The sequence below is a fragment of the Colias croceus genome, chromosome 2 (assembly GCF_905220415.1).
Source record: "Colias croceus chromosome 2, ilColCroc2.1".
In the NCBI taxonomy this organism is placed as follows: Eukaryota; Metazoa; Arthropoda; class Insecta; order Lepidoptera; family Pieridae; genus Colias; species Colias croceus.
The window spans coordinates 4,113,689-4,133,958 of record NC_059538.1 but is presented as its reverse complement, the minus strand read 5'-3'; the positions used below and the strand labels follow the sequence as shown (position 1 = coordinate 4,133,958).

At 31.9% G+C, this 20,270-nt stretch overlaps 1 protein-coding gene across 3 annotated transcripts in view; it reads left to right on the top strand.

The window, feature by feature from the left end:
• LOC123705726 (ras GTPase-activating protein raskol) overlaps window positions 1-20,270 on the top strand; it is a 114,401-nt gene that overhangs the window by 24,186 nt on the left and 69,945 nt on the right. For all 3 annotated transcript variants that reach the window (XM_045654705.1, XM_045654700.1, XM_045654701.1), the window contains one exon: window positions 13,275-13,396. In XM_045654705.1, coding sequence (XP_045510661.1) covers window positions 13,275-13,396 — 122 coding nt within the window. The remainder of the gene's footprint in view (window positions 1-13,274; window positions 13,397-20,270) is intronic.

Genomic DNA, 20,270 nt, shown 5'->3' with positions numbered 1-20,270 from the left:
TGTTTAAATGGTAATTTGTAAATCATCACTTTTAACTAGCTAAAACACAATTATGCTCTTAAATGATCGAATCATTATATTTGATGATAATTTCGGTTTTTAATGTGTTGCATTGCATTACAAGATTATTTTTTTACAATTTCAATAAATCAAATACATACCTCTTCATTATCTACATATTACAAAGATATCAATGTTTATGGTCATATTAAGCTGTGTCGCTATTGAAATGGTCGAGAAACAGGCAATAAAGCCGGCGTAAAATTGCCGCATGTATAATTTGAATCACATTATTCGTGGTAAAGTTATACAGAATATTGGCAATGTGTTTGTACTGCTATTGTTAACAGCAGAGGCCATGGCCGAGACGTGGCGGACCGTATAAACATCAGCTCGCTCGATGAGAAACCGCAGGGTCAATGTAGTGTGCTTTATGGTGTTTGGTTTCGTTTAACGTAGGTGACAAGTGTATTTTATTTTTATCTAATGCTAAGCTTGTGACTTGTGAGTGTGTTTGAGAAATTGATATTGATCTAAATGGTTTATATGAGCTTAGGTAAATTGCGTACATAATAAGGAAAGCAAAAATATTTTTTTTCGTTATAAGTAGATACATATGTACAAATGAACATATATCTTAAGAAATAACCATGGTCAAATTATAAAAAAAGTAAAGTAGTATAGGCTGTTATACATTTTATTATAGTCCATAAAATAATTTATTAGTTTATTTTGAAACGATTCATTCATGTGTGGCTAATTGTAAATTCGGACCACGTTATATACCTACGTGTATTAAGCACTGGCATACATTTTAAACTTGAATTTTTTATCATGTGGTCTTCCATCCTCAAATTCCACCGATTTATATGCTTATTACGAAGCTTAAAAGAATAAATCAAGATACCATTAAGATCGAAGCAAATGAACAGTTAAACGACAATTAAGGCATGACAACTATTTTCCACTAAGGAACAAGACATTTCACTGTGAACATTATAATAAATAATACTTTTCCAACTTCTTGGTTTTATACACTAACGACTAGTTTGTTAGTTAGGTTCCAACCGGTAACGTGGAAGTTCAGCTATTAGCGGCGTTCATTAGGAAGCTTTCTTGTTTTCATTTAATTAACTTCTGTGGCGGTGCAACACTCCGAGATGTGAAGATTTCAATGCTATTGTAGACCGTTCTATATACAAAATAACGAGTTTAGTATTTTCGGATTGTGCTTTATATAGAATTTTCATGCGATAAATAGATAAATTACCGACCACATAGAAGTTCAATATATAGTCTGTCTTATTTACCAATTTGTGTTGTTCGTTGGTAACTGCTACATATAATAGCTACTGCAGTTTCGCTGACTCAGGGACTCATTAAAGATTTTGGGTCTCGCTAGAGACTAGGCCACTTTTTTCTATTGTTACTTTTTTACATCACAAATTTCAATTTGACTGAAACGGTATAGCAATAAACAAAGATTCAATAAAAGTAGTCATATTACGTCTCATAGTGAGACAGTTATTGCGGTGTTTGCTATTTCGCGTAATGGTGAGCAATTTGTGCGAAACAATACAGATGTGAAATTGAGCTTACGGTATCTAATTATGGTCGCTTTGATGTGGTTTAAATTTCGATTATAACGTGCCTTAAACATTATCTCATTCGTATTTTGTATTGTTTCATATTTCAAATATAATAAACGAAAGACAAACCAGAGAGTCTAATTGATGAAATTTGTTATAATATTGTTACTTAAGTATTAATCACGGATGTATACAATTAATAAGAAAACACCCAAAATGGTATTAACTATTAAGTACCTAACACCTGATCGATTCACGTATCATGCATATTTATGATTCCAACCACGCGAATTTTGGACATGTTGATCACAGAAATAAATTGATGTTTACTTTTTGCCACTTGACTCACTTATTGCTCATCAATGTTTACAATTTAAGAGTAAATACAAAATATATACTTATTGTAATCGATTTTTCAACTATGTTCTAGGATTTATTTTAGAATCGTCGTGCACTGCAACTAATCTAAATCGTCACGCAATGTAATAGTAAATTGCGTTTTAATTCCGTTATAAAGTATTTGTTTCAATATCGATCGGCTTTTGCGAAATTTAGTACGCGATAGTTTCATCTACTGATGGATCTTTACGATGTTAGATGTAGGTGAGCATCGATTATATCGATTTTTTTTTAATTCTATGGGTAGTTAGTTAATGTTACAAACACAGAAGATATAGTTACAAATGTATTCCTATCAAATAAACTGATTTATCATCATATAAAATAATATATATTATCATCTTTGTTTGAGTAAATCTAGACTCTTATCTATGGTATAATGTGTACTTAAATGTATAAATAAATTGAAGTGAAAGAGAAGCTACGACAAAGCTCGATTACATAGTCAATTCTTCTTATCTTATGGCCGACGGAACACATCGATTAAATAGGAAATAACATAAGCACTAGCGAACCTATTAAAACGGCTTAAGATAAGATAGAGCCTGAGATAAGTCCTTGATAAGCTCGACGTAACGTTTATTTAGAAATAATTGCTCACATGGATTTGTTTACTTATTTTTAAAGTAAATAATATTAACATAATGTATAATGGACAGTATGCTTGGTTTATATTTATAAAAGTTTGGTTCATATTTTTTTAATATGAATTATCTCATAAATTATATTTTCGTGAGTAAGGAAATTTCCGTAAATTCTTCCCTGATAATAAAAAATCTTATTTTTTATTATCAGGGATTTTTTTAAATCAAATAACAATTGATTTAATCAAATCATGAAATCAATAACCATTGCGCTACAATATAGAGCAGTGACCAAAAGCTCTCTTAAATTTGTGATTTGAGAAAGACAGCCGTACTTAATAAAAATAACCAAATAGTTCGATGGAATAGTCTTGGTACATTACACTATTCTTATAAGGTAGAAGTAGAGCTGGAATTCAATTTGATTGCATAAGTATTCCTTACCAACACTCTCAGTAGTGGCGGTCATTGGCTCGCTTTGAATGGAAAGACGTGATCTGTGTCGTTGAAATTAAAACTCGGTAGCGGTTCCAGCGATTCGTAGTAAATGATTTAATATATACTATTTAATAGATATTATTTAACGACTATGTATCACTTTCGGTGCATAAATTGCGCGTTTGTGTTCCCAACAATGCGTGTTGTAATTCAAAGATAACATATGATTTAACGTCTATGCCTATAGAAATGATTGTAGGTTTAAATGATTGCATCTACTCGCTAACTTGCACTAAGTATATGTTTGTAGACCTAGATAAATCAATGAATTCTGTTTCGAGCGTTTCGTAATTATTTCGAGTTTACCACATATCTACTTATGTCAAGGCTAAGTAATATGAGATTCCGTGTTTTTCATTAAATACGAGTAGCGGCTGTGGGAATTGTAGATACCTTTTTAGAATTCGGTTCGAGTTTCTGTTTTGTTTGTGTATGTATCAGATGTAGGCATATCAATTTACAGTTCATATAAAACTTGATGTAGCCTGGAGAAGGGTTTATTAAAAATGTGATTACCGTAATTGGCGAGAGGGAAAATGACTAATTTATTTTATTTTGACTAATTTCTTAAAAAAAAAACAAATTGTTGTGGCACACTATACTATCTTTGTCTTTCCTTTACCTATTATATCAAGATAACAAATTAATTCTATTTAATTATTCTGAAGTTTTTAAGATTTTTTTTTTCATAAAAGCAGTGGTTGTATATGTTGTGTTGCTAAAAATAATAAGCAATATACATAATACACATTTGTATGCATAACGCAAAAGCTTTTTAATTTGTTTGTCATTTGTAAAGGTCAAATATGTATTTAAATAGCTTGTTCTTTTTATATTTATAATGCACATGTTTTATTGTGAGTGTCATTTTGCAGAGTTCAACCTTTCTATATAACATTTTGCACAATTAAATAAGTTATGAAATTACAATAATTTGAGTAAAATTGAGTTCACAAAGTACTTAACTATATGGTATACTGCATATAATAACAAATAATTAATATAAGAGACGCTTTTGTGCAAGAAAATAGGCTTTATCGTCTTAATCAAACAAGTGATCTTAATCTATTTGTGTAACTGAAAAAAAATTATGAATAACAGGAATTTAATTCTTAAGCATTTGAAAAATGGGCATGTGTTCTCAAACAATTGGAACACCATGTGCGCTGATAAGAATGTGTACAATAAAATGGTATGGGCACAAGGCAGCTTGCAGCTTGCGCACGCGCTTGCCCAGCACCTGTACTTGCGGTCACTCGCCCAACTGGTTCATTTTCATACTCACTCTTGGCCACAGTGACGTCAGACATAACATTTAGAAAAAAAATCGTGATGACCACTTTCGGCTTTTGTTATATTAATTATTCAAACCATTTCATACTTCATGATTTCATCACAACTTGTGATTTAATATCGTTTGCGTTAATTAACGTAACATTATCTAGAGCAGCCATGCATGAAAGGATATTGGTTAATTGATCATTCCACAGGTAGTAGGTACATTTATAATACTATGAACAGTCGACTAGAATTAACAAGGCGTTGCATTCACTATATATTTACTACATTTTGAGATAGTGGTTCGCAAATATGAAATACGTTGACACGAGAAACTCAACTACCAAGATAGTATACGATTAAAAGGTATTTAAAGTTACGTTTGACATTTAAATTGTATGTACCTGCAAGTTATTATAATAAGGCTGTATTTTTAGCAAACAAAAACACCAATTCATGGAACATTTCTTGATTATTGCTATTTCAAAGTGGTTATAATAATTACATGCCAAATGTAATTTATTTGGTTTATTTGGGTTAAACTTAGACTTCGTATGTTTGGCATGTTCGGCTTCTGTATTCGAATTAATTTAGGTGTTGAAGTTTGGTACTTACATTATTTATGAATGTCGAGTTCGTGACTCGAGTGTGCAGCCGATTCATAAATTATAATCCCCTTTGAGTCACGGCTCTATGCGAGAAATGGGTTGAAAAATTGAATAGTGTATTCATATGATTTCCTTTGATATGATCTTGAATGAGGTCGGTCGCTCGGAAGACGTGACATATTCAGAATATAAGAAGCTTTTATGAATGTTCACGTTTCTTTGTGTCGAGTTGTAAGACAAATGTAATTAGTTTCAATTGAATAGTCACGTGGGATTGAAGATCTTATAAACTTTGTATGTGTTTAGGCTTAAATATTGTATCATTTTATTTTTTTACGATATATTTAAAACATTCTCATTTCCTTTTACAATATACTTGGCTTGTCAAGCCATTGCTGAAGTATTCTCAAGCTGTTTTACATCCTTTGGGTATTGAATAATAATGAAATAAAGCATTGTATCGACATGTCAATACAAACGAGAGGAAGTGCATCACTTCATGGAAGTATGCTAAGAGCTTGCGCGTGCACACTAACTTCCTGTGCCACGTGTCAAGAGCGTCAATGGTGAAAGTTCTTTTTCTGTGATATGTACACGTACAGTGACATTATGAACGTAGTATTATGAGGTAATTATGGGAACTCACAACCTCTAATAACGAACTCTTCCGTTTAGAACGTGTCAACGTATAGTATCCATTACGTTAATTATTATGATCTAGTGTGGAATAGTAACGTATTTAATATGTTTTCATTTGTCGCTCTTAACTGGAACGCTCACGACTGAAAAGATTGTTTATATTTTTAAATGTAGAGTAAGTGGTAGAGGAAGTTCGTAGATAAATAAATTGTCATATATCATAATATTGCACATTCAATCATAATAAATTAATATTACAGTAATGTAATACTTAACTTTTAATACTAGGTACCTTTGCAACCGGACCACAGCCTCTACATAATCATTCAAATAATGAGTCTATTTGCTAATTACTCATACATTAATTTGCACAGATAGATCGATAAACTTAGGTACCATGCAAGATTGCATATGTATCATCAAAACGAGAAGTAAGAGAGGTCACATTGCTTCCGTCGTAAAATAATAGATGTGTGTTATTCACTATCTTTGTTACATCAACTGTACGGTTGTGGGAATATTTGTGTTTGTTATTATCATTGTTGGAATACGTTTTCTGGGTAATATGATCGCGATCGTGTATCGCTTTAAGCTGACACGTTTGTTTTCATTCAGCTGTATGATTCATGGAGTGTGCGGATTGCTGCCCTCATCATAATAAGACCTACTTCAATGGCACTCCTTTCAAGCCTCTCACGCCCTCTTAAATGAAGCTTTAACATTGCGGATAAAGTTTTGCGGTACGAAGAACAACACTTCTTGTCCGAGGAATCATTAATATATTATTTCTGCAGCTATACAACCTTTATAGTTAAAAAAGATTACAAAAACTATATGTATGACCTCGTTCTTTTGAAGTCCATGAGCAATTTAGCTGTTTAAAATTATTAATCACAAGTGATTCGTTTCAATCAAATTCTATTAACTGCTTATAATGACACCGTTACAAGTGATGGACGTTAAGCGCTCTAATTGATTAAATACCTTATTATATTACTACAGCTGTTATCAAAGTGTCATTCATCACAATAGTAGTCGAGATTAATCTTAATTCGTTTGTTTAAGTCTGGTCCCGGTCTATTTGTGTCAGATTGCTTTCTCTATGTGGGTTGTGAGGCCCTGCGTGCTACCACCCACGCTATATGTAAATTCTAAAGTACATACATATATAAAATCAATCATATTACACACAAGTATATGTTACGTAAGTCAATACTGACATGAATATGAATTAACTTGTTTTATTAGGTTAAGTGGTGATAGGTTTAAATAAGACTTTCCGTGTTTATCACTTTGATATCATATTTTTATGACTTCGCTAACGAGGAGTATACTGAGATGACTTGTATAAAATTCAATCCACCACAACTTCTAAAATTAATTGGACACATATTGTTAGTTGAATATATTTGTAAAGAAACTCAGTTGTAGAAATAGCAGTCTTGATAGAATTGCTATTGGTTTATTCATTTTTTATTTAGTAACTTGTTATTCCGATATGTAGGTATATGTATTACTTAATGCAATATAATGTCAACTGGTTCTATTACTCAACTATTTTTTTAAAGGTTACAATATATGTATATGACCTAAGTACATTGTCATACTTACTTCCTATTCACAAAACACTTTTTAAATGAAATTATTGAACATTATAATAGGGACATAATATATTACTGTTAAAACACATCAAGTAACATGTATATTATAATTCGAGCATAAATCTAACAAGTAACTAAAAAAATCAGCTTCCATTCGTAGAAAGTGCATACTCTAGGTAGAAATCGAACTTAAAATGAGAGACTGGCAATATGCGACGCTATCCTTATGAATATTGTGGATTCACCGCCTACGCTACTATCAGCGGACGGGAAGCAGTAACACAAGTCATAAGTATTGTTATATATGCATATGCTATGTTTCTATAGTTAAGTTAGTATAATCTACTTTTTTTAAAGCCGGAGTATGTTCCTCTATGAAACAGATATGTATAGAAGTAATCGTAAATATATTCTTCAACACATAGCCGCATTTATTTGACTAGTAATTTATCTTTAGGCTCTCATTATTATATACTTCATCTACATCTGACTAAAGAATTGTAAACAATTAAGCAGATTATTTTATACATTCCCACGTTATTTCTTGTTCAATGTCAATGGACGTTTGCGAATGTGAACTGTGAACTAAGTTATAATTAGGGTTTTGCATACGGCTTGTGTACAATTGTCTACAGCGTGAATGAGTCAAAGCCCTTTGTAGTCGACGACTGACCTTTAGGTTTACTAAGCGTAGGGAAACGGGGAGAATGGATTTTTTGTTAGAAAATGTAAAGGTCAAGCTATACAACATATTATTACAGGTGAACTATGACGAACTAAGTAGTATATGTTGACTATGAGTAAGCGCCCTATATCTTGTTATTGAAGGTTACAAGTTTTAGAATGCATTATATAATGTTTGTAATTTTAATGATATGTTTTTTAATCGTTAACGTAAGTACTGAATGACGAGGAGCTTTATATTTATGTAGTTGGTTATAGGTTATTGCGATAGATAGAGTTTAATCATGTAATATCTACCTCTATAATACAGACCATTTAGAGAAATGCCTTGAAATAATATTTTAATTAAAAAAAAAATAAGTTCTTTAGAAAGGCGACAAAATTATACATGGTATAAGTACTATAAGCATGATTAATAAATGGTGTATATTTAAAAAGGGTTTTTAATGATTTCGTGTGTCACAATAACACAGTGGCTACTTAGGGCCAATTTCCCTGCCATATTTGGAATAAACTTCAACAGGTATGTTTTATACAAACTTGATTTGGTATTTATTTAACACGGCGTTAATAATTGAAAGGACCTGTTGTTTTATTATAAACTTGTTTCAATTTTATGCGCCAAAGTACTTTATAAGGACGCTGAGTCGAATATAATCACTGTTTAATGATTATAAATTAAGTCTCGTTCAGGTTTTATTACATAAAGTTCAAGTGCTGCAATTTAGTATTGTAATAAATAATAATGTGATTATTAATACAAATATATACGAATTCTAGAATACGATCAAAACAATGCTGTCGAAAACACAAATAACAATACCTTTTTTGTAAAATATTGAAATTTAAAGCACAAACTTGTGCCGCTGAACATCCTCCCACTCTATTTAACATTGTAAGTTCAATGCGCTTATGCATAAATCAGCATTATAATAGCTCCTTTTGAGTTCAATGGCGCGAAGTCATGACGACATGTAATCATGCCTTAGACGTTGTTTGTTTGCTGAGCTTTTACTATTTTGTGTAAATAGTACCTACCTTCATAATAAACAGATAAATAAAACTAAATTATACGAACGAAGACAATGAAAAAGGCACTAGTTACTGGTTACTACCTAAGCTTTAAAATTATCAAAATAAAAAAAGTTTTTTTTTTAAGGATTGTACATTTAAAAGATGTAAAAGATACATCCAAGATGTCGTTCGTTTAACAAGTTAATTTGTCACTAATCTTAAGTGTATGTTGTATCTACTTTACATACCGATACCTATAGGTATCATAGGTATCCTTCTATTTTAAATGGAAATTTATAATTAAGATATCGTACAAATAATGTAAAGGAAGTTGGTGCTAAAACCAAGTTCAGTAGAAAATTCAAATAGCCTTCTAAGTATGCAATATGACTATGAGTGTATATGCACTTTGATGGCACCTTTTATGCTTTAAGCCTAGTCGTATCCCGTCTGGCGTATCCGTTCTAGCATCTTGGTAATATATTCATGAATATTAATTTATACTAAATGTTAATTTGATAGACAAGATTTACCTAGTCACAAACCTGAATATAACCTTACTTACAGATAATTCGTATTAAAACGAATAAAAATAAACAGTTTCGAGTTGATACATAAAATAGGATTTATTTCAGGCGCATTTACGTAGGTGGTGTTTTATTGAAAACAATAACTTGAAGTATTAATAGACCGGGAGATACTGACACAAAATTTCGAGTCATTTGTAACAGGATGGCGGTTCTACAGGGGTCTTAGTACGCAATGACAAAAAGAAAAACGATGGTGTGAACGCTGGTACCGGCGGCTTAGTCGCGTGGGCGTTAGTCGAACTCATCGGAAAATAGCGAAAGTCAAACGATTTGTAACAGTATGGCACTTATTTTTCCTGTAAGTTTGAGGATCAACGAATATAAAATCGTTTGGCGAAATAAAAATTTTTTGCAGATTTTCGGCGGTATGGCGACGACCATTTGGAATCGTCCGAAAAGTATGGCATGGCGATTTTCGTAAATGGCTGCACGACGATGGTTACCTGTGCAAAAGTTAGCCTGATACAAATGGTTGAATAATTGTTTTATTTAAATCAACACATTCGCGTCGGTATGGCGGGCTGTAAGTCACACCGGAAAAGTATGGCATGACACTACCGCCTACTTCTTTTTTATGGGCTATCGGTAAATTCTAAAATTTTTGTGTTACAAATCGTTTGACTTTCGCTATTTTTCCGACGAGTTCGACTAACGCCCACGCGACTAAGCCGCCGGTACCAGCGTTCACACCATCGTTTTTCTTTTTGTCATTGCGTACTAAGACCCCTGTAGAACCGCCATCCTGTTAAAAATGACTCGAAATTTTGTGTCAGTATCTCCCGGTCTATAATATCGCGGTGCGCAAAGCAAAGTGAACATTTCGATTCTTCAGCGCTCCCATTAGCAAATGTAATTGTGAGCCTAATAAACATTTGAATAGAATATTTTGCATAACAATAACGAGGCGCACGGCCACAATAAACAAAATCTGCAAGCAACTAAGATATGCGGTGCATTTAAAAATAGTATCACAATAGTGGCTGGTGGCCCTTATTTTGCTTTTGGTACCTAGCCATATCTCTGTGCAAAATGAGCGTGCGTGACCGAGTCCCGAGATACTGACGTCGATTGCTAGCGGCACTATGAACATAAAAGCGAGGCATTTTCATTTTATGTACCTTTAGTGTACTATAATCATATACGTTGCGGAGCGGAGTACTTGCATTGTTTTTTTGTGAAGCTGTGTTGTAACTGACGAACTAGATGCTTTGTGATTGAGCTATCGAAAGCTTTCTAAATTTTTATAACATGCTTATTTAAATTAGTTGGGATAGAGACAAGTTCTTAACATGACAGCCCTCATGGTTTATCTTGTACGTACATAAAAAGATTTTGTTAGATACCTACATTTCTATATGTTATAAATCTGATTCTACATCTTAATTTTTCCTTACACTTATTCCTTCCTATTCATTTAAAATCATTATTTTTTCACTATAAATTGTTAAGTGCAAGTGCAATTAAGGATTAAGAATAGACGAGCAACATTAAATTAGTAGACACTTCCCTAGCAATAAAACGAATTAAAATAACCCCCTTAGATCCATAGTAAATGTGTCATCCGCATCTGCATTCATCAAGCTTTGCTTCTAATTCATATGTAAAATCTAAATATGTATTTTAATTCACGCATCCGCTTTGTACAGTTCACACAATATATCTTAACAAGAATTAACATTGAATTAAATATGTTAAATGGATATGATAGTTGGAAAAAAAGTCGTATTGTTGTTGAATCTCTTTATTACTTAAATATGTGAAACATTATTATATTGAAGTTGAATAACAAAATCCAGTTCTCATCTCTAAATAGTTAAATAAATTATAAACGTGTTTTATACGATTGTTATTTTCAAATCCCCTCTTTTAATTGAACAAATTCAAACTAACGGAGAGATTTTATTGAACATAAATGAGAAATTTATAGAAATAAATATAAGTATACTAAAAGTACCAAAGCTTTTGGCTCTTGTTAACTGTACTCAACCGCGTTAAATAGACCTAATGGAACACATTAATCCATGTAGTCGTGCGCAACGCGTACTTTATTAGTTGAATAAGTACATCAATTGGGATGATTGTATGTACTTTATCTTTGGGCACAAAGGGACTTTAAGTGACACTAATTTGTATGATAGAAAATAATTGAATATTTCGTGTCACTTTGTTCTGAATAGGTTTTAGTTTCTAGCTATTCACGATTAGGAATAATTAAGTCCAATTTTTTAAAAGTGAGAAAAATGATAATGAATAAGATACCCTATTTATAGCACAAATCAAGTAGAATTAAAAAACAACATTTATAATCTGATTTTAGCTTGTTAATAAAATATATTAATGTTTGTTTCCTCATCACATAGTGTGAAGCCAATACCGTAAAAGGTCTGCATTAGGTAAAATTGCAATTATGGAGTTGTGTAAGGATTGCGTATTACAATAATTATAAATTATCGAACCGATTTTACTTTACCCTAAATAATTAATTTTTCCTTTTTAAGCTGGGCCTATGAATAATTACGTAGACGTGACCGTGTTATTACTTATTTACTACATTATATCGTGAAATTGTTATGTAAACATTTACTAATGTTTTTATCGCTTTAATTTATCATCAGAAGCAATTGTTACAATCAAGTGATACATAAATTAGAAACACTACTAGGTACCTGACAATCGAAATATAGTACGAGTAGTGTTAAGGAGAGTTTGTGAGCATGTATATTAAACTTTATTTCAATTTTCAGTCGAATCTAGTATAGTTGGATAAAATTATTTTAATAATTAATTCTCATTTCTTTTTGCATTTGCACAAATTGTTTGTTACGATACCACATAAGTGTTGTAGATGGTCTATGCACTAATTTCAGTCGGAATATTTAAATTCAATTGAATTTATGTAACAACTTAACTACTAAGTGATTAGTATACAAATATTAATATAGTTACGCCTTCCTCATTACATCGAAATTGAGTTGTCACCTTATAGTGTATGGGTAGAAAGTTGAATGAAAGTTTAGCCTGTTAAAGACTCGTAAGGAAACTATTAAAACTCATATTCATACCGTTACGACTGCATTCAAACCCATACCGTTATGTTTAAGAGTAGGAATCTTATGCTACTCTTTTACGCCGATCTTCCCTGGGCATGTGGTGTCTTCCCCGGTGCAAGACCTATTCGTGCTGTAGCATGCGCGAACCCCACACAGGAACCCCAATTCATGTAAAAGTATAATCACTATACATATTATAAAACAAAGTCGCTTATGTCCGCTATTTCCCTATGTCCCTTTGTACGCTTAAATCTTTAAAAATACGCAACGGATTTTGAAGCGGTTTTTTTAATATATAGAGTGATTCAAGAGGAAGGTTTTAATATATAATTTATTAGGTTTTATACAAAGCGTGCGAAGCCGCGGGCGGTAAGCTAGTAAAAAATATATTATAATATTTAAAAATCTACACAATATAGGTAATAAGTAGACTAATATGAATTAGAAGAAAAACCAAAAGCAGTTTAAATTGCATAATATTTTCCTTTCATTACTTATATGAACTCAATGAAGTGTGTTCATAACACGATTTATACATTCAATAACATATAACTTAATCAACATACTCTATAACTTAATTTCATGAAATGAAATATTCTACTCCAAAACATTGTTCGGTAAAGTTGCTATGACATTTCCTCCTACCATCTTACATCTCTACAAATCTTTTCTTAATTAAGATATTCAGTAGATTACACATATAAGATAGTTCTTACAATTCTTTATTGCATTGTTCTCAGATACAGCATCGAGTGCCACGAGCGGTGCGACGTTGGGAGTGCCGCCCTCTTGGGAGCCCTTCTACTGCGTATTGCAGCAAGATCGACGCACGCTCACCGCCTATACTAGCGAGGAACTTGCTGTGAGTATTCATTTGATTTTTATTAATTTTATTCATTTATGAAACTAAATTAATTGATACCGACGATTTTTTAAAAAATAAACGCCGCCTGCGTCGCCTGACCTCGGCCACTCGTGATCCCACCAGCGCAATCGAATTTATTCTTTCGGTTTCATGTGTCTAAGGAACACCACACGACATCTATTGAGAAAAAAAATATCTCATTTATAAAGCAATTAACGCTAGGAAAATAAATATCTAATTGAGAACTGTTAAAAGAATACTTTTGGAATGAGTAGGAAGCGTGTTTATTTTTAACCGACTTCAAACTTCAGTTAAATCCACTTTGATGTTTTATTCAGATGTTTATTTATTCAATAACCAATTTATCGTTACGTAATAATGATTATGAACTGTGATTTGAATTAGTAGGTCAGTAGCATTAACGCATGTGTTTTGAGAAACGTAAATTGGTAGATGTATCCCGTGTTTACGTTTCATACACGAGAGGATCATGTTAAATAGAAAAGATGAATTCGATAAATTATTCTTCAAAAGTGAAACCAAGCGTGGGCGGCTCGCTTGTTCTTAATCAAACGATTATCGCGATTAATAGCACGAAGGTATCCCTCCTTGTTAGCGAAAGTTATTACTTATTTACAAAAAAAAGCCTTGAACATGACGGTTGAATGCTGATTCACTATTTCTTATTAAGCAATGTTTATTTATTTTACAATTTATTAAAATACCGGCGTCAGGTCGGTCAAGTAACTCATAAAGTGATAAGCGATCGCAATATCGAGTCATGTTACGAAAGTTGTTTCTTCTAGATGTCGTGGTCATATCGTAGATTTGATCATTTCATGATATGAGTGGCCATTTCACGAAATGGTCGCATATCGTGAAATGGCCAATTTAGTTTGGCCACATCATGATGTGGTTTGGGCAGATCAATGATAAGAAATCGTTTCACGATATGGCCAATTAACGCACGGTTTTTTCATGAAATGACCAAAATTATTTGATCATATCGTAAAATAGTTACATTAATCGTTGGTAGAGGCGCTGCAAGCTCTGTGTTTATGTGATAAGATGGCGGCCGCTGGCGAAAATTAAATTATTCGCAGTTAAAAACTTCATAATTCGTTTAATAACAATATTATGAAGAAAGTCATAGCAAAGAATTTACGACGAAGAGGTACGAGTACTATGGAAAATGTGGATATCTTATATGTATTTAAGAAAAAATGCGACTTAAATAAAATAATTTAAGAAACTACTACTATATTATTATAATTGTTTGTTTTTTAAAAAGCGATCCGCTTCTGGCACTCGCCGGCCGCTGCCGCGGCACGCTCGCTTTGCTCGCTCGGCTCGTGCGTTGTTTATCAAAGTGTACCTAACCTAACCTAACCTAACCTAATTGTTTTCTATTGCAAAAACGATTCGCTTCTGGCATTCGCCGGCCGCTGCCGCGGCACTAACTTAAATGACATTAAACAAGTTTTTAGAATATAGTTATTCTGAAATTTTTTAATATTTTATGGACTCTTTATATTTTATACGATCTGGCCAAATGTGGATGACCAAATCGTGAAACGTTGACGATTTAACGATCTGATCAAACTATGTTGGCCATTTCACGATATGCAACCATTTCGTGAAATGGTCACTCATATCATGAAATGATCAAATCTACGATATGACCACGACATATAGATGGTTATAGTTCAATTTTGGGAATGTATTTCGGATTGCTTCGTCATTTTACATAAACAAACGTGCTTCACGTTCAGATTTCTATCATAATTATGTTTAATGATGACATTTTATACATGTTATAATTTAAATTCTAAGCGTTAGTTTAAAGATTTGAGATATTCGTCCAATGTCCTCACTGAAACCTTTCTTAATATCATTAAACTTTTTGTGTTAACAATTACTTACTTAGAATGGAGCATATTTTTTTCATTATGTGTAGTGCTTTGCATTTGTAGAGCACTACAATTATGATAATTATGACATTACCAGCTTATGAAGAAAAAATAAAACAAATAGCTAGGTATTGCGTCAGGTCATATACCATACGTTTTGCCATTTACTTCCGAGTAATTAATTGATATTATCAAGGACAGTGAGATAAAATCTTTAATTTTGTAATGCATTTAGTTAACGAGGTTGAAGGTTTTATGGTTTTCTTTCGACATTCACTTGATCTGTCGCCATATAATATTATGTCTGTATACAGATGTTTTTCTTTACAAGATTTCAAGTCTGGATCAGAGGAAATATTACACAAAATTCAATTAAAATCAATGTCCAATCCATTCTGTCTCACAAAAAATAGACGGGAACAAGGTTTAACTCCAGTTGAAGCTGTATTTCATTTCATAATTGAAGTCAGGCTACGTACAACTTTTCTCGGGAACGAACGATGACTATTCTAGATTTTATCTGGAGCGCTGTGTACTTATGAGATTAATTGGATCACCAGTTTGTTCTTCAAAAATTTGTTAATGTCTTATCAATCTCAGTCTATTAAATTTAGTACCTGACCTTAAATCAGAAATTCTCGGGTCATTTTTAATATTTCAAAGAAGCAAAATAGATTATAATTATTTAATTGCGTGACCATTATCTTAATGGCAGATAATAAAACTTATATTATGAAAGCAAAGATCATTATCTATGTGAACAAAACGGCTCACGATTTGGTCGTTGATGTTAGCTGTGTGGGCGTTTTACACATAAATCAAAATTACAAAGTTTAACAACGAAAGCTAACATTACAACAACCTCGTTTACGAAGCAAAAATTCCAGCGACTCAAGTTTTTTGGTGTAGTTTACAGTTTACAACTCGTTGGAATTTCTGCTTCAGAATTCCAAAACTAGTAAAATTTTTTCAGTAGATGCTCTTTTTCTCAATAGATGCTCTAGGTACCTAGTTTGTTAATTGATTCACTTGACTAGGTTGTGGATGATTATATAGAAGGAAAATATTCCCGGTGGATTATTATTAGGAAAGTGGACGGTGGAAGAAGACATGATCGAATAGCAGGATGTCGTAGGTATGAGAAAGGAAATGCGGTGTTACTGTTTTCCGCTTTCAATGAAGATGTATGTGTGATGTGTGAGTGCTCTATTTGATTGTGCAATTATGTCCGAGATATAATTTTATGCAATTTGTATCGGTCGTTTGGAATTTGTATAATCACGATGTTGTATAAGTACATGATATTTTAAATTAGATTGCACAGGCAACTTTACAACTTTTATAGGATTATCAGCGGGAAATAAAAAAAAAAGTTATTTCGATGGACCTTTTTTGTTCCCTTGTTTCTTATTAATATTGGCTAATACTGGTAACAATTTCTAAATGACAATTCTTTATTTTTTCACGCGGCCCGACAGTCTTTCCCGGGATTTTACATCGATAAGGTAAGAATTTCGTAAAATGTGTGTTTCATGGTCCTTTGGAATACTAATGGTTGCTGATTATTTAAATGTATTTATTCGTGTGCAATTACCATAAGTCTGTCCTCTGGTAACCGTTTGTCGGTCATGTTCATTTGTCATGCAGTTGTTATCCCACTAAGAAAATACATTGTTATGCATTGTTTTACCTATTTCGTTATGTATTATGTGTCGATCTTCTCATTAATCACATTTCTGAGGAATTTAATAAATAACATTCATTCATTTCCAGAGCGGTAGTGTGTTTAATTTGTAAAATATTTTGCCGTTTGCCGTTTTTGATGAATGCATTAGCTTAATAAATAAATGGAACAATAAATTAGCGGGATATTTCGACATAAATAATTAATGAATAGGATTAGTAAGATATAATGAATTGCTGGTATAATCGTTTGTTGCTAAATATGGTTTCCTGGCCTTACTGGTCAGTGTAGTATTTTTATCACGTGTACTATAAACAGTCGTACGAACGTGACATGCGCCCTACTTTCCTTTTACGTCGTAAATCAAATTCACTTTTTAACTTATAAACCGTAATGCATTGTTGGTATTGGATAAGCGAGCCATGTTGTTTATTGCTCAAGATAGGCACATTGTACAATTGTTTACATAGTTGCTTGTTAATTTTTTTTAAAGATTGTTATTCCGGTAACATTTAAAGTTTATAAATATTCAAAACAAGTGTTTTATAAACAATTTTGCAAAATCATTTTTTCTTTGAACATTATTTTGAGTTTATATATTATAGTCAGATTCGTGAGCCAAACATTAATTTTACTTTGATTTACTTGTACTCATAAACGTATTGCTAATCTGACATAAATGAATCGGAACACATCCCGTCTCCATAAATATAAACAGATCTTTTTCTAGATTTAGTTTATTTTCTGGGAAAATATTGTATTCATATGGAAGTTTAGCGGACTGATCGTAAATACATTCATATGTTGTACTTGTATTGTAGCGGAATGATTTTTATGTCTTCACATGACTCTTCTTGACCTTTTTTATGCATATACTCTTAAAATGGATATTGTATTTACATACATTTTATTTTAAAATGCATTATTTTGTTAAATATATGGAAAAATAACGTTTTTGGTTTACCTATAGGTACACCTTTTTGTTTAAGAAGTAATATAATGGTGCAACATGAATATGATAGAAATGGTTATATATTATCTTAATAACTACATGATCCATTGTTGTTCGAGATAATTTAAATAAAAGAGAATTTCTACTCCTAAAATAATTTTCATTAATAAAATATAGAGGAAATATTCCTTTATGCAATGATCAAATAGATCTGGACGAACATGTAAAACACAACCTAATTTATACAAAAACATGAAAAGCTCGTCCAGTTTGACATTTTTGCAGCGACATAAATCTGTCGTAAGAACATAAGTGTCCATAAATATTGTAAGAATTTTTATATTGTAGCTGTTAACACATTTGGTTTTAATTACACCCGAAAAAGTCAGAAAAAGCTGGCTATTTTGGTCAATGACATCATCTCTATATGCGTATACAGATTCGTAAAAGTGATGATATGCGACTGTTATTGGTTGACGAGTTAATAACGACTGAAAAGAGAACATTGTGTGTGCGTTTGAAAATGATTTGTCCTTACAAGTGCAGCAAAAATTTGCTCGAGGCAAATTCAACTTGAGTCATACGCGCGTGCTATTGAACTTTTGTGTATGGTCGGAATAATATGGATTTTAAAGGCTATTACTGTGTCAATATAAATTTTAGATTGTAAATGACATCTGTCGTATTCCCTGAACATCAAAATATTGAATGAAGTTTTTACATAAATCTAACATTTATTTATTTACGGTTTATGTTAAAAGCACTATTATGCTTTTACATTGTCCATATTAATTCATTGTTTTCAAAATAAAGTTTACATGAAGATAAAAAATACCTTATTACACTTTTTCAAGTTCATAATCTAACGGATAATTTTAGTATCAAAACAATGTTCAAAGACTGAAGAGAACTAACATGATGTAAAGGAAATGTAATAAAACAGTACGGGTTTGGGGCTAGTGGGCGCCGGTGCCTGCGGATGGTCGTCATGTCGCCTGAATATAAACTAACCACCAGATCGCGCCTTGATTCTCACTTTGCTATGTCTAGGTCAGATGTCGCAAACCTTTGCTGTTCACGAAGATGTACCTAGGTATTCTGTGAACAGGATAGATATATGGAAATAATTTGGTAGACTATAACCTGTGCTATAACTGAATCATATTTACTGAGTATAGTGGAATAGAAGTAGAATAAGTAGTAAAACAAATAAAAACATTTTTACGTAATTGATTTAATACAATAAATATAAGAAAATAAAGTTTCAGCATTAAATAAAATTATTAATTTCAATTTAAACAGCTCTTTTACATTTATCATGTAGAGTCAACATAGGAATGTTAATGCTAACAAGATTCCTAGCTAATAAATTTATCTAATTTAATGATATACTCGAATACTATTTATATGTATTTCAAAAAATCATTTATATGAATATTTTTACATTTAATTTAATACTGTGGTTTATCATCCCACTTCAAATAGTTCTATTTATATAAAATAGTTGACCATTCCTGGACTAGAGGTTTAACACAATGTGCTATTTTAGTGCTAAACTTTTATTGCAGTACAATATAGCCTGATACGGTATAAGTCTATTTATAACTTGCTTTCAATTTCCAATTTCAACGCATAGACATATACGTATATATTGTACCGTATTATTTATTTTTTAGTACGTGAGATTAAACGTGAAATACCACAATTTGTTAAGTATCTAAATGTCTTATTTTATACAACTATTAAAAGTGATATCTTCAGAAATAACATTGACTGGTAAATGCACTATTTTAATCTAAAGTCGTATATATTATTTTCATTTATCTAAAGTATTTATGTGTTCTATTAGTTTTACCATTTTACTTAGGCTCATGAATATTTGTTTGGTAATAACTAATGACACGTCAGACGGTAAGCACTGGATTCAAGTCGGTTGATTTATCTTGGGAGAATAGCAGCGCTATCCTCTATTCATAAGTAAAGTGAAAACGTGATTCCATTTATTTTATCCTGTTTCAATTGTACAAGCGATACTTGATTTTACCATAAACGGATGGAGCGTTCGTTGCTGTGCTATTACAAAGTTTGACGCGTTTAAAACTTATTTAAAACAATACGTTAACAGGAAATTGTATCAGAGTCACGAAAGACATTGCGAATACAGTATAACCGTTCGTGATTGGGGCCGAAACGATCTGAAATTGTTTCCTTCAAATGCAATCGGACAATTGTTCTGTAACTTGCTCATAGGTGGAAGTTGAAATCATTTACGCATAGGATTTGTACTTTGTATAATATTTTAGATTAATTTTCTTTTTAAATTAA